We start from the raw sequence: 23,504 nt of genomic DNA on the forward strand, positions 1-23,504 counted from the left end.
CATGCTGAAAGAAGTGAGTTTTGAGGTTGTTTTTAAAAGAGAAGATAAAATGTTAAAAATGAAGCTGTGTGAATGGAGACAAAGATGTTAAGTAAGGATTGGCCAGGGTGGAAGCCATCAAGGGTACTGGGAGCAGGAGGACTTTCATGTTAATATATATCTAGCACCAGTTTTTGTAAGGTTGGTCAGCAGCAGAGGTGATACATAGAACATCAGTATTGAATCAACCCTTTTAATTTTGCTATACTGTTTAGAGAGCTAGCGAAGTTCCTATCAGAAGAGGAAGAATTAAAAAAAAAAAAAAATACTCTTTAAGAAATGTTTTTTGGACTTGGATGACTTGTGAGACTAGATTCCGAATGCATTCCTCAATGAGGCTTTGATTCAACAACATGTTTAACTTCATGCTTATGCCTAAGTCTTGTGCAGAGACGGGAACCCAGCCAGCAATTTACTCACAGTATTGGTTTGTAGCATCTGAACGTGAGGGCTCCTGCATGATCAAATTCATTACAGAAGCTCATGTCACAGAGGAATAGCTACTAGAATTACAAAAACACTTTTGTTATTTCCACTGTCTGGGTGATACTTTACAAAGTGGACTGAAGCTTTCAGGCAGAGTGGAATTTTTAGGGTAGAGGCCTCTAAGTTTTGTAAAAATTGAAAAAAGATGTTAACAATAAGGGAGGCAGGCGTTTCTCAAAGTACGTGTATTGGGAGAGGGGAAGGCAAATAACTATTATTATTGAAGTTGAAGACTAGTCACCAGTCATTACAGGAAGACAGCTTCATTAAGTCCTTAGGGTCATCTTATACTTTCTTCCTGAAAATTGTAGGATTGCATGTGGTTTTGGTTAAATATAAAGGTGTTTAAAAAGAAGAAACAATTTTTCTTTCACTCTCTACAGTGATCTTAGTGCATTATTATCTGCACCCAGATAGACTATTACAAATAGTCTAACCATAATTATTATGCATTACTACTTGTGAATTTTTAAAAAGAGGTAGTGCAGTTTTAAAATGTGGTGATGCTGAAAGACTGGAACTCAAGAGGATCAAAGTGAAAAGCAAGAAATGAACTCATTTTTTGCATGAATTGCATGCTTAGAGTTGTTATTTGCCTTGGAGAAGGAAGCCCGAACCATTTCATTTCCTCTTACTGTAAAATTCTTCATTTTCTATCTTAAGTCATAAACTTGCTTTGGGTACTACAAAAGAGCCTTTCCACTTAGAAAGGATCCACATACTGTGATGAGAAATAAATACTCTCCCATTGTATTTCTAGGTATCTGTAGCCCTTCAGTGAAGGAGAGGGCCAGTGAAAGGAGATATGTTTGGGAACTATTGAATTTTAACGTGATAGCAGGGCCTCTTGAAAGATTGTCCTGAAAAGTGACTGAATTGTCAAAGACTTTTTTTTTTTTAAATTTATTTCAAGATCGTTTAGTCAGGTTGAATAGAAGACAGGTGAGACAACTAGTTGCTGTAAGGGAAAAAGAGGAAGATAAAAGAACATCAAGAGGAGACAGGAAGGTGTGGCTGTAAATACACAAATGGGAAGATGCATTAAAACAAGATTTGCTAGTAAAACTTCATGGTCCTCTTTTGTCTGAACATCTTCCTTCTTTTTTTTTATCCTTTCTTAATGAAGCCTTCTCTCTTGTTCTTCTGACTTCTAGTTGCCTGTGCAAGAGAGGAGGTGATGTCATGTGCTTTAATCTCTAGCACCTTCAAGATGGGGTAGCTGGCAGTGTTCCTTGGAACAATTCTTAGTGTTTCTCTACCTAAGCTCAAACCCTGCCCCCAGCTGTCCACAAAACCAAAATAAAACAAAACAAAAAAACAAGAAAAAATTGTCCTACAGTGCAGCAACTTTGTTTTCTCTTTGCCTTTCAGTAAATTGAAAAGGGAACTTCAGTCTTATATGCTAATTTACCTTATCATGTAGCCTGTAAAGAATTTACCAAGCTTTGGGTATTTTGTAGTTTATTTGGGTGCAACTTCAACACCACCATATTCACCTTTTGAAGTTTGTCTCTGGTCTGCTTTCAGATACCTCCCAGGTGGTATTGTTACTGTCGAACATCCTCAGGCTGAAAGGAACCCGAATATCATCATGTTCCTTTTTCAGGAAGCAGTGTTCTGTGCTACTTTGGCCAAGGAAGGGTTATTTCCAAGCATTTGTGTTTTAACTCATTGTTTTGGCTCATGTTATGCTATAGAGCAAATTAGACTCTTCTCTAGGACTTAGTAAAATCTGGAGATTTTTTGAAGCATACCACACGTTTTGCAATCAAAGGGTAACTGTAGGGGAATTGGTCTGGTGAGGTCTTCGTAGTTGATGTCAGAAAATCTGAATTTCAATGGTAGAGTTGTCCTGCAGTCTTGTACTTGACTAGTGTTACTGACTCAGTTAGTAGGTACAGGTCACTGTCACTGCTTCCTATGTTGCAAATAACCTGGAAGCATTTTCCTGAAGAACAAGTTGCCACTTGCCTTGCAATTGCTCTGTCGTCAGCCCTCAATCCTTGTTGCTTTATGGTTCCATACTCTGGTTTCTGTACAGCTGAAATAATTAAGTTGGCCTCTAGCTTTAACAGCCTCAAGTGAATAGATGTCAAGAACATACCAGACAAAAGAATGACCTTAGTCGACACTTTTGTTTAAGAATTCTATTTCTGTTGCAGGGCAAACATGCATAAAAAGTAGAATCCATGATTGCATTAAGGTATTTTGTTTTGGTCCCCTAATTATTTTTCCTCATGTTAGGGCATCCTTGTGGTCCTCCTTTTATCACTTAAAGAAATTATCATGGTTTTCTAGGATTGTGTATTTGTTGTATAAATTAGGAGGTAGGGAACTTCATGAAAAGCAAGACAAGTTTTAAAGGTGATACTTTTGTCTTTTGTTGGCATAGACAATCAATGGATCTTTTTTTCATTAAGAAATGAATTTTTGTATCTTTCTTTAAATCTGTAGATGAATGTTTAACAACGGAACATTAAAAATGCACTGTGTTTGGGGAATGGGATAGTAAATTGTTATATTTCGTAGCTTAAAGATGTGTACTGTTTGTTTATTTCACTCTGTTAGAACAAGAGGATGAAGAAGCCAGTACTGGATCTCATTTAAAACTTATAGTAGATGCTTTTCTTCAGCAGCTTCCAAATTGTGTCAACAGAGACCTCATAGACAAGGTATAGTCATATTTTTTCATTTTTTCCCCTATTGGAAGCTCTAATGCTCCATCAGATTAATCGGAAGTAAAGATTTGAAGCTTTGGAGTCTGGCAGTAGCTGGATTTGTTTTTAACCTGGACGAAATATTTTCTTTTCCTCACTTAGTCAGCAATTGCCCAAATACCATGTGACAGTGGTTTCATCTGCCTGTTCTCTTATGTGTTAGATTGTTTTAGAAGTAGACTTGGCTTTTTCTCTTTTTTGCTCCCCTCACTCCCTGACAAATTACTGTCTCCCTAAAGCTGTTTCTTCCTTCTTCTCATCCAAAGAATCAATCTTTATTCCTGTAACTGGACAACATGTTTTCTAACTGTATCAGTTCTAGCCAAAAATGAAGATTTTTCTTTACAGTTGTTTTTAAAGCAACTGCATGTAACAAACATAGCTCTCTAAAAGATACTTTTGAAAAACACGCTATATTGCTTTGAATAAAAACCCACTACTTCACCTTTAAAGTATTATATGGACTTTTTTCTTTGTAGGCAGCAATGGATTTTTGCATGAATATGAATACAAAAGCTAACAGAAGAAAACTAGTACGGGCACTTTTCATAGTTCCTAGACAAAGGTAAGAACTGAAGGGGAACAAGCTGAATCCACCCTTTGGTTATTTAACTTAACATATGTGTATATTTTGTAAGTGTTTAAATTACTGAAGGCTGGTGCATATTCCAAGCTGCATTTGTTTATTCCTGATGTGGGCTTCTGCAGTGATTTATGCTAGAGCACCAAAGAAATAGTTAGGATTAATGATCAAGCAATTCGCCACAATATTTTGCCATAGGAGTATAAAATTTTTCAATAATTAGTTTCTCTTTTATTGTACTTATGTGTTCAGAGTGGATCTTTTCATGACGTTTTTAACCTTAAAACTACCTTCTGTCAAAAAAATGTAGTTCAGGAGAACTTGCACTTTTTTTATATAAGAACCTCTGAAGAGTTTAGGAAGGAGCATTTCTTGTCGTATGTTAATTCTCATATAGTACATAGCTATTATAGCCTTTTATCTTCTGGAACAGAGCTGGTTCAAGGTCAGGTGGCTTGGAGAAAGCAAGGATAAGAGTTTGCCTGTTAGCCTGGCCTGTTCTGTCCATGAAGAGTTTTGCTGTTTCTCCTTGTCTGTCTCTTTGTGTAAGAGAGGTCCCTGCACTTACAGGAAGAGCCTTGCTCACAGAAATTATTGCAAATATTAAGATAAAATTTTTAAATTCGTTGGAAGAATAATGTACTTCTCTGCTCTCCAGTAAACTTAAATAGGTGCAATTATAAAGGAGTTGCTCTTCTTGCTCCACCTTGCCGTATTTCTCCTGAGAGGTTGTTTTGATGCTGCGTTTAGTTTCAGATGTTTCATCATCATCATGGATTTCCTGTTAAGAGTTCACACCACTTTGATTCCATTCCCTTTTAACACTGAGGACAAAACATGGTTTGAGTGACCATTTTGTTTATGCAAAGCAGTAGTCTACACAAGTCTTGAGACAGACTTTGGTGTTTTTGTTTTCCTTACTTTTAATCACTTAGTTCTTGCATTGTGTTTTCAACCATAATTCCAACCTATTTCTACATCATATCTGTAATAAGCATCTGCTGTGCTAATAACCCTACACTCTTAGCTGTATATAACCCAATGATTTGTTTGCTGGCTCCATGCATTAACCTGACTCTACCTTGATATTAGCTTTGCAATTAAAAAAGCACATAATCTTTCCTTCTTTTACATATTTTCTCTAAAAATTATGATTTTGACACCTCAGTCTGCAGAGAACTCGGTGCCTCGGTCAGTAATTCATATTTTGCGCAGAGGCTCTTAAATATCTTCTGTGTTAGACGTAACAAGGTGCTCTTCAGCCCAAGTTTATGGTGCTATTTGTCAGTCTGCTGGTAATCACAAAATGCATCAAAACACAATTTGAGAAGACCTTTTTTGCACAACCTGGAATACCTACAGCAATGTAAATCAGCTCTACTGTAGTAGAGAATTTTTCATGTTTGTTTGCAAAATGGAAGTGACTTGTTGGCTGGTCTGTGAACATACAGTAATAATTGTAGCACTGCCCTGTATTTCTTCCCAGTGCTGTAGATTCCAGATTGCTCAAATTGATCATTAACTTTCAGAACTTCTATGAAGATGCATGATTTTCTTTGCATAATCCGCTGAAGTGCATTAGATAATAATGACCTAAAGGAACTTGTTGACCTTTTGCACAGCAAAAGAGGTAGTTTCAGACAAGAACAACAGGATGGCTTGTCAATTCAGCAGTGTGGTTTCACAGATAACATGAAAGCAAAAGTTGAATTCCTAGTGTATTGTAACATTAAAAAAAAGGAGGTGTGTTTTTGATCAGGCTGTGCTAGGGACATGGTAAGTTGCTAGAAATGTATATAGTCTCCACATTGTCACTCACTCGTATTCTCGATGGTAGTTCCACTATCCCACAAATTTGTTTTAAACGTAATAATAATTCTAAAAAGATTAATTTTTCTATAGGAACTCAGTAGACTAGTAGAGACGGTGTGGTTGGCTCAAGAAGCTGCTATATTTGTGACAGTTCTGTTCTCTAATATTTGGAACTAATACTGAAGTGAATGGCTCAGCTGATCACTGTTCTTTAATTATAAATATTAATTCTTACTATTAAGAAACATGAATATTCCATGTACAACTCTGTTTTAATACTTTTCTGCTGTCTGCTCTAAGACCTACTGGACTAATGAATAATCCAACTTGCACTTGTAAGATCTTCAGTTCTATATATCTGCCTGTTCTTTCACCTGCATTAGTGATGCCTGTTTCTGGGCTACTACGCAGGAGAAATAGGATGTTGACTGAGCTTGTTCTGAACCACAAACAAATACCAGCTAAATTGCCCATAGATGCAGATGATTTTAAAGGGCAATCTGTCCTAATATTCAAGTTTGCTTTATTACTGCAGTTGGTAAAGGAGTAGTTCTGCTTTCTATCTTGAAATCAGTATTTATAATCGTTGTGGAAAAACTCCAGGTGTGTATGGCACACAGTACTAACAGTTGCTATAAAATGCTACGAATTCATTTAGGAAATTATTTAACACACTTCTTTGAAGCTTTGTATCCTATGCATTAACAATGTTTTTCCTTCGTGTATCTCTTCGCTGGGCCACAATGATATGGCTTTACCTTCTGTTATAGGTGTTGCACACTAGTGTTTACTAATTCCAGGAGTTTCTGTAGTCTCTCAAGTCTAGCTATTACCTTGACAACCATATTAAGATATTTCAATAACAGAGTAAGTTCTGTTTCTTCTCGAGAGATCAGTTTTAGGAAATGTACAGGCACAACAATTTTATGAAGAATGTGCAAAACTTGTTTTGTGTCTGAGGAGTAATGCAGGCACTGTGAAGTCCAAGTCATTAAGCAGGGAGCTTTCTTGCTGCCACGAGAGTTGGATAGATTGGGACAAATGCAGGATTCTTCACGACAGAAAACTTAGTTTGACAAAAAGGAGAGTTTTTCCTCAACTAACTGTAGATTAGTGTTAGAATGCAACATCATTGCACTGCTGTGTTGAATACTTATGAATGGATTGCATTTATATTTCCAGCTGCAATTTGAACCTCCAACCCAACAGAACAGAAAGCCTTTTAAAAAGGTTTTTCAGTGCTAGTATACAAGCGGCTTTCAGATTTGCATTGGGGGATTGATTTTAAACTCAATATTAGCCTTTTAATTCAGGACTATATAGTTTGCACTAAAGTGATAGTACAGTGATTTAACCCATACTGCTCACAGCTTTAGGGAGTTTATGTGTAGTTCTTTGCTATCTGAATTGTCTTCCTGTACAGATACACGTAATTGTTCATGTTTAGTTCCATGCTGCAAAATCAATATTATTTTTTTTTTCAACTTCAATATGAGAAGTTTAAAATCTCTTTTTAGACCTAAAATTCTAAACAATTCCAGACGCATGCTAAACAGTAAATAAGGGATATTGTGCCTTCTGCTTTTTTTATGCCATTCCCATCTATGGTGGTCTATGGAGTTGGAAGTTTACTAAGCAGGAGACCTGTTGTTCATCATATAGAAATCTTTAGCATTATCATTGTCTGTTCTTAATTCAGAAGTTAGCTGCTTCTGAGCATTTTAACTCAAAAGATAAAAACCTCCTCTGTGTGTCTACCTTCTTTCAGCTTCTTATCCTGAGACTCCTCAGTAGCAAGGTTCTTTTTGTTCAGTTTAACTTGACTTATCAGTGTTTACGGCCTCTCTCATTTCAAGATAAAACTGAGGGATGTGCTTGAGATAAGGAGTTTATGCCACAGCTAAGAAACAAAAGCAAAAGTGCTTATCTGATAGCATGCAGATTGCACAGCATCCTTCTCTTCCCACTGAGCAGCATGGGTGGCAGTTTGTACCTGTTCAGGCCCTGTGAATACACTGTGTTTATCTGGATTATGATTATTCTTGTGAGGCAGGAGTTCTTGCTCTATTGTTTCATTCTTCAAGCTGTCTTTCTGGTAGAAACCCACTTAATAAATGTCAAAAATGCCCCCTTGACTCTTTCTGGGTATAATATTTTGGGTGCACCCATTCTAGAGAGATTGCAATTAGGACTTTATTGAGTAAAGTTTTTGTTTGGTGGTTGTTGTTTTTTTTTTTTTAATAAACTGACATTTGAAATTCTGCAAAAAAATAAGTGCTCTTGGATATTTCTCTGAAGTGCAGTCCGTGTGATCCAGAGTTGACTAGAGGTATGTAGTTGAAATGTCAGCGGTCAGAATTAGTGGGTTTTTTACTATGATGGTTTATATTCACAGTGCTTACCATAGGCTTCAGAGAGTAACTGACTTATACTTATCTTGCTTCATAATGTTGAAGAGCAGGAAGAGAAAGCAATACTGTGGATTTTGTGGGTGTTTTTAGTTAATATCTGCCCCCTCTCTCCAAAAGAAATGCTGAAGAAAAACTGTTTAGATTTGCCTTAATGCCAGTAGATGGTGCCACTGATACTGAATCTCTCCACTTACTGAACACAAATTTTTGTCTCCCCTGTGAGAGAGGGAATGGATTCAATCTCTGATTGCCAATTTCACAGTAATTGACCCAAGGCTTTCCCTTATTATATTTCACCTATTTAGAAATACCCAGTCTTAGTATTCTTCCCCATGAAGAAACCTTTTGTGTTCTGTGAGGGAATAACAACAATGTGCTCTAAGACTTTAATTTTCCCCCAGGTATGTTCAGTTTACAGAGATGAAATTATTAGCTCTCAGCAGGCAGGTACTTGTTAAACCAGAATAAAACTTTGTGCTATTTGTCTTAAAAGAGATGCCATACAGAGATCCCCTCAATTAAAATACATCCCCTCAATTCAGCCAAAGTCTTTTTTTTTTAGTTTAACTTTTGTATGTGTGTGTAAAGTAATGGGACTTTCACTTCTTCTCTGAGAGTTAATGGCTAAATGCTTAATGACATCGTAGTAATTTGCTGTGGCTAGTCATCCTTGACTGTGTGTTCCAACAAGCTTGAAAAATGTAAATACTGATTCAGTTATTGATTAACAAGAGAGAATAAAAACTGTTAAATAGGTAACCGAGGTACCTGCAATGTTTCACCAGGAGTTTTATGTATTATCTGGAGGCTGCTTAGCTGTGCCTCTTTCAGGTAGTATATTCTGATGCTTCGGATACACAATTTAAATGCATAATTATCCCTCTTTCTGTGAGTGGATATTAAAGATCTTGGAAATGTGCTCTAGTGACATAGCAGTAGAAAGGAGAGTGGAGACAGTCATGTATGCTTTGTTTTGGGGTTTTTGTCTTGCTGCTTTTCCAGTTTTACTTTGTGCCAGGGCAAAGCTCTATGTATCACCTCTGCTTTTAGATTTATTTTTTTTTTTCTCGGCAGCTTGGTTCTTTTTTCTTTTATTCTGTTTTTTTCCATTTCCCTAGCGGTAGGGAAAACCTTAATCCTTCATAAAGTGTAAACTTGAGATCCATTTTTTCCTTACGGGCAATTTCTCACTCGAAGCATGCAAATTTAAGATGTTTGTCTCCACTTAAAACAGCAGGCTTGTTCTACAGTTCTTCTGTTTACAGCATTAACTTATGTCCTGAAAATAAACCAAAAATATGTTCTTCAGCTTGTTAAACGATATTATGAGGCCTCAGAATGCAGTTGGTTCTCTGCATTTAAAAGTGATACACGCACATTTACTCAAAGCAGCTGTGTTGTATTCTGTGTCCTGTTACACAATGCCACAAACCAGGTTTAAGGGCTTTTATCCTATTTTTACAACCTGATAGTCTTTGGTGGAAAGAAACAAAGTGCAAACTAAAGAAAACTCAAATTGCCCTCCAAAATTCCCTGAGGGAAACATGCAATACTATGAAATGGCTATGAAGGCGTGTAATCAGGGAAAGAGAAAAGAAAATAAGGAAAGTTTTGCAGACAATTTTGAAATATTACCATTTGTGGGAGTACTAACTGAGTTTTGGGGGAAAAAGATTGCTATGTCACATCTGCTGAGCTTTGTTTTATGTAATAACACCACTACATTCATTTAGAAGTTCACTGCCGTAAAAATAAAGATGTTCTTACCTTCCTGGTTATGTCTGCTGCTGCTCTAAAAAAGAATTGCAATAACAAATGGGGTTGTTTGTAAGACTTTTTCATTTTGGATATTAAGAGGGATCTGAATTTTTTTTGTATCTGGTAGTTTCTTAAAGGCCGAATTCTGTAGTTAAGAGGGTGTTTGGTATTTCACCTAAGGCAGTAGTTTGGAAAGGAAGTTAACTGCGAAGGATTCCAGTAGGATATGACAGTATACCTTCTTGTATTGTTATTTTTAAATGATATTGCAGTCTGAAGTGTGAGCCTGTGAAATTGCATGTATGTAGTTCTGTCAGTATATGCACGTTCATTCTTTTCATAGGCAAAATAGTACCCATACTTTTAGACATAAGTACATTTTTGTCTATAAATTAGCTGTCTATTTTATCATCTCCTTTGTCTGCAGGTTGGATTTGCTACCGTTTTATGCAAGACTGGTTGCCACATTGCATCCCTGTATGTCTGATGTAGCAGAGGATCTTTGTTCTATGCTGAAAGGGGATTTCAGATTTCATGTATGTTTTGTCGATTTAGTTTTTTGCATTCAAATTAGCCAATCTGATAACAGTCATCCTTTGGGGAATAAATAACATTAGATGATGTAGATGCTAATGCTAAAATTCAGTGAATATTTTTTTGTCATCTGAGTGGATTTGTTCTAGAATACTAGATTGTACATTTTAAAAGAATTTTTTACAACTTATTGTATATGTGTGCATATATGTATTAAAATGAACTGTACAACAGTTACAGCAAAAGTTGCAGCAATTAGAAACTGCACTCCAACTGTGTTAAGAGTTTTACGTAAATTACTAATTTGCATTTAAAACGAGAACTGACATATTCTAACACCACCTTCCCTACTACAAGGTTACTGTTGTAATATAGTCATTACTATTGTAATTTAGTGCTCAATTCAAAATTTATTTTTTTTTTTAACTTTCATCAAACAATTTTCTGTTCCTCACAAACATATTTTGCAGTGTTTCTTTCCCTTTGTTCTGTTTTGTAATCAAATTGGTTATGGTACACAGTGATTCCTTCACTGTTTTCCGAGTTTTATGACACAGCTTTCGGGGGTTTTTTTCCTGATATTGACATTAAAAATGTAGTATGAATTGCTCGGAATTGCTTAAGTCTTAACTATCTGGAGTTAACTGTTTGTTCTCAGGAAAAATTTCTGTTAGGGAGGAATACAATTTTGTATTTTGCAGATTATGTTTAGAGATAGATATAAATTTGTACTTGGCTAGTAAAATTATGCTGGATGTCAGTAATTTTAAAAGAAAAGGGAAAGAATAAAAAGTCTGCACCTTATTAAACCTAACTGGAAAAAGCTGTCAATGTTTAATATTTCCTTAGGGACTACACAAGTGATCTTATTCATATAGAGACTACTTTATTGATGCTAAAAGCATAGAGTCCAGAATACTTAACCACTACTTCAGTGTGGCAAAGCCAGGGTGGCCAGATTGATGTAGGTCTGTTAGAGGACTTCGGGGTTTTTGGGGGTGGGAAAGAAATGCAAAAGCTTCTGAAGGCACAAGGTTGTAGAGAGACATTTTTGGAAACCCTGTTGTAGGTAAAGGTAGAACATAAGGAACCGCACAAATATCAACCACTTCTGAATTCCCAAGCTTATTAAGCACATTTAGATCAAAGTCATCTATAAGTAGTAGGTGTTTTTGAGGGCCTAAATTCAAATTCCCTTTTTTTATTTTTTTAAGGTAAGAAAAAAGGACCAGATCAACATTGAAACAAAGAATAAAACTGTGAGATTTATTGGTGAGCTTACCAAGTTTAAGATGTTCTCCAAAAACGATACTCTCCACTGTTTAAAGGTTAGTGTTGTGATAGTCCTGTGCTACTGTATATGCTGATAATGTATCTCTGTCCTATTCCACGTCATATATCTGTTGCTGATGTTATCCATTAATTCATTGAATATGGTGTTTTAAACCCTGATGTCTGTTGCTACCGTGTATGAGACTTTTATAGCTGTTCTAGAAGTTAGAATGTTTTCATTTCTCTGATGGTAGGAATATATTAAAATAAACATCCATCTTTGTACACAACCAAATTACTAATAATTTTCTATGTAAAATGATGGTAGACATTGCTACCTATTCATCTGCTATACGTTGCAAAACTTTCATTGTGTTGATGTCAATTAATGTCTTTACAGAGGAAAAATAACAGTAAGGGGGAGGGGTTAGAGGCAGGAAGCTTTTTAGTGATGCAAGGAGAGTCTTGTATGTCATTTTAGCAGGTGCTTTTGTTTGTTGATGAATAAAGTCTTTGGAAAGCATTAAGCTCAAGGTGTATCATCTCAGTTTGCATGGTGATAAACGTAAAAATTTATCTTTGATGTCAAGTCCCAAATTAAAAATAGATTTTAAAAAATAAAAGTGCCTTTTATAAAAGATGGTTGAAAACTTAGGTGGGTAAAGATCACTTCCTCATGGAATGGTTTCTATTCATTGACTCATTAGCTATCGAAGCTGAATTCTTAAAAACTTATACTTGCTTATTATTTTTTTTCTTATCTATAAAATATTGTAAAATGCAAAGCTCTATTAATTTTTAGATATTGCTTAACTTGAACAATGCAATTAAATTAGATGTGCTTTGAGGTTATTGTGTCATAGTGCAGCATTGTTTGGTGGTTTTCCAGTGCAGCAGCAGGAAAAAAAAACTAGCAGCATGAATTTTGAAGTGGATACAACCAAGTTGGAAGGAGTACGGGAGAGATTATAGTGTTTGTTTTAATATTGTAGTCTTTTTATCCTAGGCTTAGGAAGCATCCTGTTTTTCAGCTTTCCGAAGCCTAATTTTGGGGTCTAGACTGTTCTTATAATACTTTTTTTAAATGAGATGAATATTTTGAATTTTGTTAACATCTGGTCAGTGAAATCAATTTGCATTTTTTTCTTAAAGAACATGGAACACAACAATAGTGTAAAGTCTGGTAGATATAACTTACTGTTTTCTGCAGTTGAAAAAGATGTTTAACATGCTATGTTTTTATATAACTGTATACCAGATGCTTCTGTCAGACTTTTCTCATCACCATATTGAAATGGCATGTACTCTGCTGGAAACCTGTGGAAGATTCCTCTTTAGATCACCAGAATCTCACTTAAGAACCAGTGTTCTTTTGGTAAGAGAAAATTTCTTGTCTTACGGAGGGGGGTGTCGTGCACTGAATTAAACCAATTACTACTTTTATTTTCTGGCTTTGTGATGTGGTCTGACCATAACAATGATTGTGACTAATACCTTAATTGACAGTTACAATGTTTAAGCACTAGTAAGTGAAAACTTTCATTAAGTTTTATCTTGAATGCTCAGGGAGGATACAGGTCTTGATCCTTTAATGAAAACAGAGACACGTATAGGAGAATGAATCAGTTTTCCTGAAATCTTGGCTCCTTGTTGTGGAACGGGGTTGAGATGGATGGGTGTTAGGTACGTTCAGGTCCTGGGCTGCTCTGGTGCTCTCAGCCTTTGTTTGTAGTCCTGTGGACTTGTGTCATCTTGTTATTTATAGCCTGTCCAGTGTTGTGTCAGTTCTGAGATTGCACCTCCTGTGAGAATACCTTTCTGAAAGTATTCTGGAAAAATCCAATTAATCTGTAAATCTGTTCAAGACTGAATAGAAAATGTAAATAAAGGATTAAATTTCTGAAGCAAAAGGTTATTGCTTTTGAACTACAAATAATTCGGAGATGCAGCAAAAACAGAGGATGAGGTTGAAAGACTATAGTCGCTGTGCCCGAACATGCCTAGGATACTATTTGAGGGGAAAAATGGTAGTATATTGAACCGGAGATGCTAAGTTATTTCAACTAGAGGTGAAGACAGTTGTGAAAGAGGTGGTTTCTGTGTCCTGCATAACAATACAGGGTTCTAAATATGAAGAACAAGTTTATGAAGACATGAGAGGAAGGGGTTTTAGATATAGAGGTTGGTAAGTAAGGTAAGAAAGAGGAGAAGTGGTATCCATAAGTCTAGATAAGTACTGGCAAAGATTTAAAAATAGCAAGGATTAGCTTTGGGTCGTTTCTAGTGTATGAATTTGAGCCCTGAATAATATGTTTACTGGCTTGAGAGACAATCCTAAAATCCTGTGTCCATGGCAAGAGACTGAGTCAAATATGGTTGAAGTGCTTCAAAGGTAGATAGTAGCAATAGGAAATGGTCTGTATCTGCTTACGCTGCCTGTAGTTTAATGCCAACTAGTAGACCGTGTTGTTGTATTGGAAGTCTGACTAGATGTTTTAATGTTCCCTTCAAATCTGTGCAGTACAGGAGGAATATAGACATGTATCTGCAGTAAAGTAAGTAGTCACTGCATTTGGAGGAGAAAGTGGATGTGGTTCCCCCTTCTGGAAGGCAGCGGTTTAAGTGTTTGGAATCTCTTTGTAGAGAGATTAAGCTGTACAAGATCACTGTCTCTTCTGTATTTTTCTCCTTTCTTATCAAAGCACAGGCTTACACTTGACAGGTCTTTCTCTTGAGTCCATATCCTCTCTTCTCATTCTGTGGAGTTAATGGAGAAGTAGTTGTTGCATGCTTGGGTACATTGTTGTACAATTTCATTTCCACAAAATGCTGTTTCTTTCTGAACCTCTTCAAATGTCATAGCGTTTGTGGTGGTGGTGTAGTCACAAGAGCAAAGAGATGGGCAAATTACCTCTAAGTTCTTGGCTTATGCTTTGTATCTTGAAAGGTTTGAATCTCAATTTTTCTAAAGGTTTGCCAGCTGATGTGTTTTATTGTTAAGTATATTCCTTTCCATAATTGGGTATTTTCCCTTGAAAATGCTGTTTGATTGTCTTTAGAAGACACTTTACACATTGCTACCATTTTTTGTAGTTGTTAACAATTTTAGAGGTCAAGAAAAATTAAATACTTTTACCAGACCTACTTCTCCTAGCTGACTGCTTTTAGTCTTATGCACTACAAAAATGCTCATTGTTAGCTGTGTTGCTGAAATCTGCTGGATGGATGTGAAACATGACTTAACTGTGAAGTGTAAGGTAAACCACAAACACTGTTTCAATAACTGAGGCTTAAAGCCTCACAAGGTTTCAGATAAGTAGTCTTGTCTTATGCACTGAGGAACTGGGAGAAGATGGAGATGGCAAAGACTTTGGAATATCTGCTGATTAAGATGTAAAATAGCCTAAATAGATTTGTAGTCTACAACCATCTCAATAAATGAATCTTCTAATGTTGCCCTGTTGGAACTATAGAGATTAGTTTTGGCTTAAATAGTGTTGTACAAATCGGGTTGTAGGCTTATGGTACTGGTCAGTGTGAACTGTAGAAGAGATTAGTCCCAAAGCAAGCTAATTAGGCTCTTGTGGGGGGAAAAAAAAAATCTAAGTAAACATAAAGCTGATCTTATCAGTGATTCTTATGGGTAGAATTAAGGCCTGTTGATATTTTAAATAATTATTGGTCTTAATCTTTACTGCTGATGATGTACTATGTAGTAAGATGCCAAACAGGCTGCGCGTCTCCTAATAAAGACAATATTATTTTGTCCTGATGTGCAAGGAAGTCATAGTTAAGAATGGATTTTTAATAATTAATTTTCCCTTAATTACCTGTAAAGTGTTATATAGAGTGGCACTATGTGATTTATTCTAGAGAGACATTTAATGATCACATCCTAGTTTTGTGGAACTACTGTCATACTTTGCAAGTTATGTAAAGATTCTTTTATCAGGGTAATGTTTATTTTGGTTAATCATTCTTCTTGGCAAGTCTTTTGCATTCAATGTCCTTTATATAATTTAAAATATTAATGTAAGACTAACTTGGCTTTAGGATTGGTCTGTTGATAAATGGATTATTTGAAGTGGTGCTGTGGAAGGAAGATCAGCATTATCTTGATCTGTGTTTCTGTAACATAATCATGTTAAAATGTCAAATTCTTGTGTTATGCTGTTGGGGTGGTCTTAAAAGAATATTTGAAGTTTTGGTATTAAAAGCCTTCTGATGTATTTTTTTAATCCTTTTAACTTAGACAATTGTGTCAAATTGTCTTTTTCTGCTTTAAGGCAAGATTGCTTGTATTTATAAACATAACTTAAGCTACATTTCTCAGAGTGATGACTTTTATAGACGAAGTTGAAATAGTGGGAGAACATTGCACAGACGGAAGCTGTGACAAAGTAATTTCTTTGTAGTTAGAGTGAGACTGTGTTTATTCACTATAACAATAGTGTGCTTCCAAGAGATTGAAGTTTTTGGTTGTGAACTGTTGGAACAAGTGGAAGGGCAGAACAGTGTTAGGTAGTAAAGGGAAGGAGGAGCTGAACAGTTTCAGTGTCTTATTACGATCCAATAATTTAACTGTCAGTTATGCTGAAATGCTTTTCTGAATTGGGCTTTTTCTGTCTGTTAGGTTTTACGCGGTGACTATACTCTCATTTTTGTGCTGCTTTGCAAAAAATAATTGCAAAGCAAATTGGTATTATCAGGTTGTTTTTTTAATTGGGGGAGGCATGAGCAAGACTGTTAACCAGAAAAGCACCTCCTAATTCTCACCAGATCTTTTGAAACGGGTCTGCATTATGCACTACATGCAGAGAAGTTTTGTTACTCACTAAAGGGAAAAAAAAAAAAAAAAAAAGCCCTCTTACCGGTTTTAACTTGGACATTTTAATGTTGTTTGTAATCTCTCTCTTTTTATCAAAGGAAAAACAGAAACTTAATCTTCAAATGTAATGCTTTACCTTTGTAGTTCTTCATTTTAGCCTGGTAAATGAAGACCCAAAGTAGTTTGTTAGCTTAAAACACTTTATACTGCAAGTGTTGCTTTTTTCCTCTGAAATGTGTCAAGGTTTTTGTTATTGTAGGCAGTGTCTTTTTACGGTTTCTGTTTCCTGACTGTCCATCTGACTTCATGCCTTAAATGAAAAAGGGTTGAAAGATGCAGCTGCTTAACATGGCAATGACTTTTAACAGAGATTAAGACTAATACCATACACTTAGAGATAGAATATATACTTGGCTTTGCTCAGAAAATGATAAATTACAGTGATTTTTAGACTTGGGGTAGTGCATATTGTCTCTTCTGGGGAGAAACATTTTAATTACAACCTGTGATTTACAGTATTATGTGCAACTTTTTGTAACACAGGCAAATATACAAATTACATAGGTTTGTTTTAAATTTTATTTGCACATCCTGCCACTTTCTGTGTTATGCTTTATTTTGCCCCACTTAATTTTTCAGTTTGTAGCAGAACATGATAAATGTCATAAGGCAGCGCAGATGTGTTTTCTCTTGATGCACCTAGAAAAGGTGAAAAATTGACTAAGTAATACTAATATATGTGACACAGTAAGGTTTTGGAACTTTCTACCGTAAGTGGGTCTTCCCCACATAAAATGGTGTACGTGCTCAGTTGTTAAATTGCTACGCATCTGTTAAGCACCTGTAGGTAAATTTGGTGCTACTTGAGAGAAATTTTCAATTTGGGAAAGCAACAGCCTTAGGGAATCAAAGCAGAGACTATTTGTGTCATGGAAGAGGTTAAAAATGAAACGCCTCGGGGTTTGTGTCAGATTGAGACCTTCCTGGCAGTAGACGCACGCAATCTATGATGAAAAACATGTTATTTGTTTGGGTACTATGTTATACAGAACTATTCTTCCTCATTGAATATACAGCTGAAGCTCAAGGTTAAGGAGCTGTTTGAGTACACTTACGTTTTGGTTGAATATGAGCCACTACCATGTAAAAGAAAGTTGAAATTATTCAAATTTAGTGGAAAGTCCACCAGAATGAAAAAACAGACTTTTCTGTCAACAATCAAAGAAGGTTTAAATGCTTTCCATTAGTTTACTGGGCTACCTGAATGTATGTACTAACATTTATGTGTGGTGATAAAACACTGCTTGCACCTTAGTTTTACTTACCTGTTCGATGCTCTAAGTTGCTGTGTAGCCAACCTTTGAGTAAAAAAAAAATCTAAATCAGTGCAGATTTTTTTCCTGGTGAACCATCTTAGAGTGATTTTGGCTATTTGGTATTGTACAATGTACGTAAACATCTATTGCAATTTATAGAATTACACACATAAACACATGTAGGTATATAAAAGATAGTTTTATAATAGAATTAAGCTCATCCTCATCTTTAACTGTAAAAATCAGCAGCTTAGAACTGCTGCTTTTGTTCTTGTACAGAATTTTTAGATCCAAGAAATTTTTAAAACCCACAAAATTAAATCTTAAAGTACATACAATCTTTTCTCCATATTTCATGTTGGGTATTTGGTGAGGAAAACTAGAACAATCTTGACAATTAAGCACAGTAATTAGTGTTGATGTAATAACCTTTAGCTTGTCTGATTTTTTGTTTTATTTTTTTTTTTCTGAAGTACGACCTTCTGGTAGGAACTGTTTTCCTTGCAGTCTATTCTGCTTGGGTAAACAGCAACAATTGAGCATGTAATAAGAAAATTGCATTGAAAATTCATGTGAAACCATCAATATAAACTTTCTGGAGTCATATGTTGATGTAAAAAGTAGATTGCTACTCTTATGATGATTCACTATGCTTGTGTCAAGTAATCGGCATTTGAGCTACTTTAGTTAAATAAAATCATGTTTTGAATAGAGTGGCTAATAATTTTATTAACTGTTTACCTAAATAGTAACATTTAAACTTCAATTTGAAGTTTAAATACTTTTCTGAAACTTTTCCACCACAGGTGAACCGTTATAAAAACAGGGATTGTAAAGAAAAGTTACCTTGTAAATAGCAACACAGAACCATATATATGCTTTGTCCTTTCTTGTCTCTACCTATGCTTCTAGCTTCCTTTTCTGCAACCTTTTATGATTCCTTTATCCCAGACTTAACTGTAAAAGCCTTTGGCTTGAGAATATAGTATGTCCACCTCTTTAACTGATTATTTGCATTTATTTCCAGGAACAAATGATGAGAAAAAAACAAGCTATGCATCTAGATGCTCGCTATGTTACAATGGTAGAAAATGCCTATTACTACTGTAATCCTCCTCCAGCTGAGAAAACTGTGAAGAAAAAACGTCCTCCTTTGCAGGAATATATTCGTAAGCTTCTTTACAAGGATCTCTCCAAGGTTACCACAGAGAAGGTAAATCCTTTCGAAAACTTTGATGCAGATTTTTCTGGAAGTGATGTAGTATTAACTTTCAAAGGGCTTGGAGAGGCTTATAATTTTTTTTAATTGCAAGGAAGAGGAATTGTTTTTGTATCCCTGATTGTTAAGAGAGTTTCGTTGCTTTTATCATAATGCATGGAAGCTCCAGTCACGGACCTCCATTCTCCACAGTCATTAGGTGCTGAACAAATAGAGAATGAAATAAGAATCTTTGTACTACGTATGTTACATTCAGAGTAAAAGACTACAGTTAAATACAGACTGTAAGAGCAAGAAAATTATGGAACCAGTTTGGACAGCTTGATTAGTAGTTAGAGAACAGCAGTTGGGTTACATCTGTAAAGTTTTCTGTAGCTACTGCAGATCTGGAGGATGCTTGAAAAAGAGAATGAGGTTGCTTGCAGACGTTTTCAGGGATTTCATCCGAACGGTGAGAGAGAGGGGATGACAGTGAATATCTTGATATTTTGTCTGCTAAAATGTTAAGCTTGTCTTAAAACTTGGTTTAGGTCCTGAGACAGATGCGCAAGCTGCCTTGGCAGGATGCAGAAGTAAAAGACTATGTTATATACTGTATGATCAACATCTGGAATGTGAAATATAATAGTATTCACTGTGTAGCCAACCTCTTAGCAGGGTTGGTCCTTTACCAGGAAGATGTCGGAATCCATGTTGTGGATGGGGTGCTAGAGGATATTCGACTAGGAATGGAGGTAAGCAGCCAGCATTTTTATTAAGCGATGCTCATCTACTTATGTTGAAAGGAAAACAATAAAATAATCATGCTTAAAGAAAAGAATCCTTAGATTCTGGATTTCTGTCTGATGACTTTACCTGTCTCAGTTGTTTCCTTTATGTAGGTTTAGTTAAATAAAAACACAACTCCACCCCTACCCCCAATCCCCCCAGAAAAACGCAACCCGAAAACCAAACTACAAAGATTACTATAACAGTTATTGTGCCCCCCTTATTAAGGCGATACAATTTATTCTGCACGGTGTAGTCAGATATGTACAACTTCAAGTAACTTTGGAGACTAGTCCATATTTTGATAGGGATTATAGTTACAAGAATTCTCTGGGCAATGAAAAATCATCATAGATTTAAGATAGAGTATGTTACATGTATTTTAACTTTATAATAACTACTAATTGACCGGCTTTCATAAATAGCATAATACTTTTTAATATTTAATTTTGTGTAATGTATGTTGCCATAACTATATTTTATTGTAATGAATTCCATGAATTTAAAATTAAAAAAGAAAAAAACCCCACAACCTTTTCAAAGATTCTATTGTATCTGCATGATGAAGTGATTTGTGTTTTTTGTTAATTTTTGATAAAGGTTAACCAACCGAAGTTTAACCAGCGGCGGATCAGCAGTGCCAAGTTTTTGGGGGAGCTTTACAATTATCGAATGGTGGAATCAGCTGTAATATTTCGAACTCTGTATTCTTTCACATCATTTGGTGTGAACCCTGATGGGAGTCCTAGTCCACTGGATCCTCCAGAGCATCTTTTCAGAATCAGACTAGTCTGCACAATCCTTGATACCTGTGGGCAGTATTTTGACAGAGGATCCAGCAAACGAAAACTAGATTGCTTCCTTGTATATTTTCAGGTATTCTAAACTGAATTTTATGTACTTCTGTAGATTTCTTTATTGAGCTAATGTAGATCAGTCTGTTACGTATTTCTGTCATTGTTCTCTAGCACTATAATTTTTAGAATTATAGTGTGTCTGATAGAAGTTTTATTTTAAAGTGATGTGTATGTTCAGTTATGTAGATGTTGCTGTTCCAACAAACTTGCAGAACACTGGGGTAGCAGTTGGTTTACTGAAGGGTTTAGGTTCCCTTCTTCAGGGGGTCTGAGCAAGTAGAGAAATGGACTGACAGAAACCTTGTGAATTCCAGCAAAGATAAGTAACAATCTTTCAGTTGGGATGGAGTAGCTCCATGCAACAATACCACCTGGCACTGACTGCCTGGAAAGTAGCTTTGCAGGACTGGTGCTAGGACTCCTGGGCTGTATGAACATGACAATGAGTTCTGCACCATTAAGGTGATGAAGGCCAACAGCATACTACGTTGCTTTGACAAGGTTGTAGCCAGCAGATTGAGGAAGGTGGTGATTTCCCCCACCCTTCCCTTCTGCTTGGCACTGCTGAGGCCACATCTGGAGCACTGTTTCCAGTTGAGGGTTCCCTGGCAGATGAGAGGAGAGACATCAGCAGATGAGTTAAGTCCAGTGGAGGGTCACCAAAATGATCAGGAGGCTCTTGTTTCTTACACTGTGGGTTTGCTCAGCTTGGAGAAGAGTGCTAATTAGGTTGCTGTCCTCAACTAATAGTGTTTGTAGAGAAGAAGGTAGATACTTTTAAGGCATGCACAGCGAAAGAACAAGAAGTAGTGGTCACAGGTTGCTGCAAGGAAAGTTCTGACTCAATAGATGGAACAGGGAGGGGAAAAGATTTCATAACAGGAGTGTTTAAACACTGGAATAGGTTCCTCTGAGAAGATGTGGGATTCCAGTCCATACTCTTTGGACTTATTTTCTTTTTCTTTCTTCTTCTCTCTTTAAATTATACTAAAACAATGATATTAAAAATTAAGTTGATAATGACTTACTTCAGACCTTCAGGATGCATATCCTTCATTTGTGTCTGGGATGTGAAAAGATATTTTTTTTAAGTACAGTATGGTCCCATTTTTAAACCCAAAGTAAACTTTTCATTGAAGAAGTCATATTTTCATTACATCTTGCAATTCCTATAGGCGTTCCTTTTGACCATGTCACCTTTTAAATAAACATTCTGCTACTCGTACTTAATTTTCAATTTTTGCAACACCTTTGTGCTCAGATTCTACTGTTAGGTGGCCTTAAGATCAGCATTTATTTTTTTATGATTGTATTATAAGAGGTATGTGCTAATTTGTTATACAGCAAACTAAGTCAGTCACTTCGTGCTAGCTGCAGTCAAACCTTTTTGTGATGTTTCCCCCCTTCTCCCCATAATACAGCTTTGCGAGAATTCATTTTCTTGAAAAATTATGGAGGAAGGAATTGAAAGCTGGCCAATTGTTAAGTGCTCATCTCTCACAGAAAGAATCTTCCCTTAGAAGGCACTTTCTTTTCAGTGCTTTTTTGCTCAGTCTTCATACTTCTAACAGTCGTTACAATAAACGGACCATATTCTTAATGTTTGTGATATCCAGTGTTATCAAATGATGTTTAGTGATATCAAAGTATCTAATAGTTGCGTGAAATCATAGTGATGTGAAATCTTTTGCATTTTCTACTGTACAAACATGGCTGAGTATTACAAACTTCGTAAGTTAAATATTTTATAAATGCCAGCGTGCATATAATTTATAATATTTTTGTATTCTAGCGGTATGTTTGGTGGAAAAAAAGTCTAGATGTTTGGACAAAAGACCACCCATTTCCTATAGACATAGACTATATGATCAGTGATACACTGGAACTGCTGCGACCAAAGATAAAGCTCTGCAATTCTCTGGAAGAAGCTACCAGACAGGTGCAAGACTTGGAACGAGAATTCTTAATAAAATTAGGTAAGAAAAAATACAAGGGAAAAGAAGTCTTTTTTGAGAATTCCTGTATTTCTTAAAATTATCTCTTGTATGGTGATAAGTACCTATTGTTATTCTCATTATATATTTTTTTTTAAATCTCATGATAGAGATATTTTTCTAACTTCTTTGCATTTTTCTGATCACCACAGAGATCATATAGAATCTCCATAACTCTAATGTGATTGAATATTTTAAAAAAAAAAGTCAATATGAATACTATTAATATAGTATTTGGAGGGGGGGGCGTATATATATAAAAAACAGTATACGGAGTAGTGTGGTGCAAATGATGAGGAAGAAAACTATGAATTTCATCAGAAAAATTCAGAAAGCACCCTCTACAACAGAAAAGAAGGAGCATCTGCGCGCTCAGGTGCTGCAGCCTGTTGGTTGGTGAGCACTGGGGGAAACAGCTTGGTTGTTTTGGTAGCTTGGTTGCTTGCAACTCCATGTTCCTTTCCCATTTCTGGATTTGACTAGAGCTGCTGTGTCAAAGTAAACATTAGTGTAAACGTACAGTGAGAGAGCACATGTTTTGCTTTCAAAATGTTGTCAGATACTTTGAGCCTTACGCTTCCTTTGGAATAATTTGAATGGGCTTTATGTTTCAGTAGAGGCCAGAGGATGATTTCCTTTTCATGAATTAGAGCTTTGGTTGGATTGTTAAAAAGGAAAACACCCCAAACTTTAAAATATATCTGTCAGCTAGGTTGTATGCTAGCTTATAGTTCCTCTTAAGACTACAGTGATGTATATTTATAAATCTTCCTGTGTTAAAAATCAGTTAATTTCAGGAGAAAAAAGTTGGGCTTGCAGCACAGCTCAGTTGACAAAATAATGGTTAGTGTGTGTCTAAAACTACTATCAGTATCCTTTAAACCTTTTGTACATGTCAGTTCTTACCAAT

At 35.9% G+C, this 23,504-nt stretch overlaps 1 protein-coding gene across 1 annotated transcript in view; it reads left to right on the forward strand.

Annotated features, from left to right (window-relative positions):
- UPF2 (UPF2 regulator of nonsense transcripts homolog (yeast)) overlaps positions 1–23,504 on the forward strand; it is a 52,678-nt gene that overhangs the window by 12,877 nt on the left and 16,297 nt on the right. Inside the window, exons 6-14 of the mRNA XM_009882947.1 lie at positions 3,094–3,197; positions 3,722–3,807; positions 10,234–10,342; positions 11,555–11,668; positions 12,871–12,987; positions 18,784–18,969; positions 19,506–19,709; positions 20,344–20,619; positions 22,393–22,576. Coding sequence (XP_009881249.1) covers positions 3,094–3,197; positions 3,722–3,807; positions 10,234–10,342; positions 11,555–11,668; positions 12,871–12,987; positions 18,784–18,969; positions 19,506–19,709; positions 20,344–20,619; positions 22,393–22,576 — 1,380 coding nt within the window. The remainder of the gene's footprint in view (positions 1–3,093; positions 3,198–3,721; positions 3,808–10,233; positions 10,343–11,554; positions 11,669–12,870; positions 12,988–18,783; positions 18,970–19,505; positions 19,710–20,343; positions 20,620–22,392; positions 22,577–23,504) is intronic.

This window comes from Charadrius vociferus, unplaced genomic scaffold (assembly GCF_000708025.1).
Source record: "Charadrius vociferus isolate BGI_N301 unplaced genomic scaffold, ASM70802v2 scaffold32, whole genome shotgun sequence".
NCBI lineage: Eukaryota > Metazoa > Chordata > Aves > Charadriiformes > Charadriidae > Charadrius > Charadrius vociferus.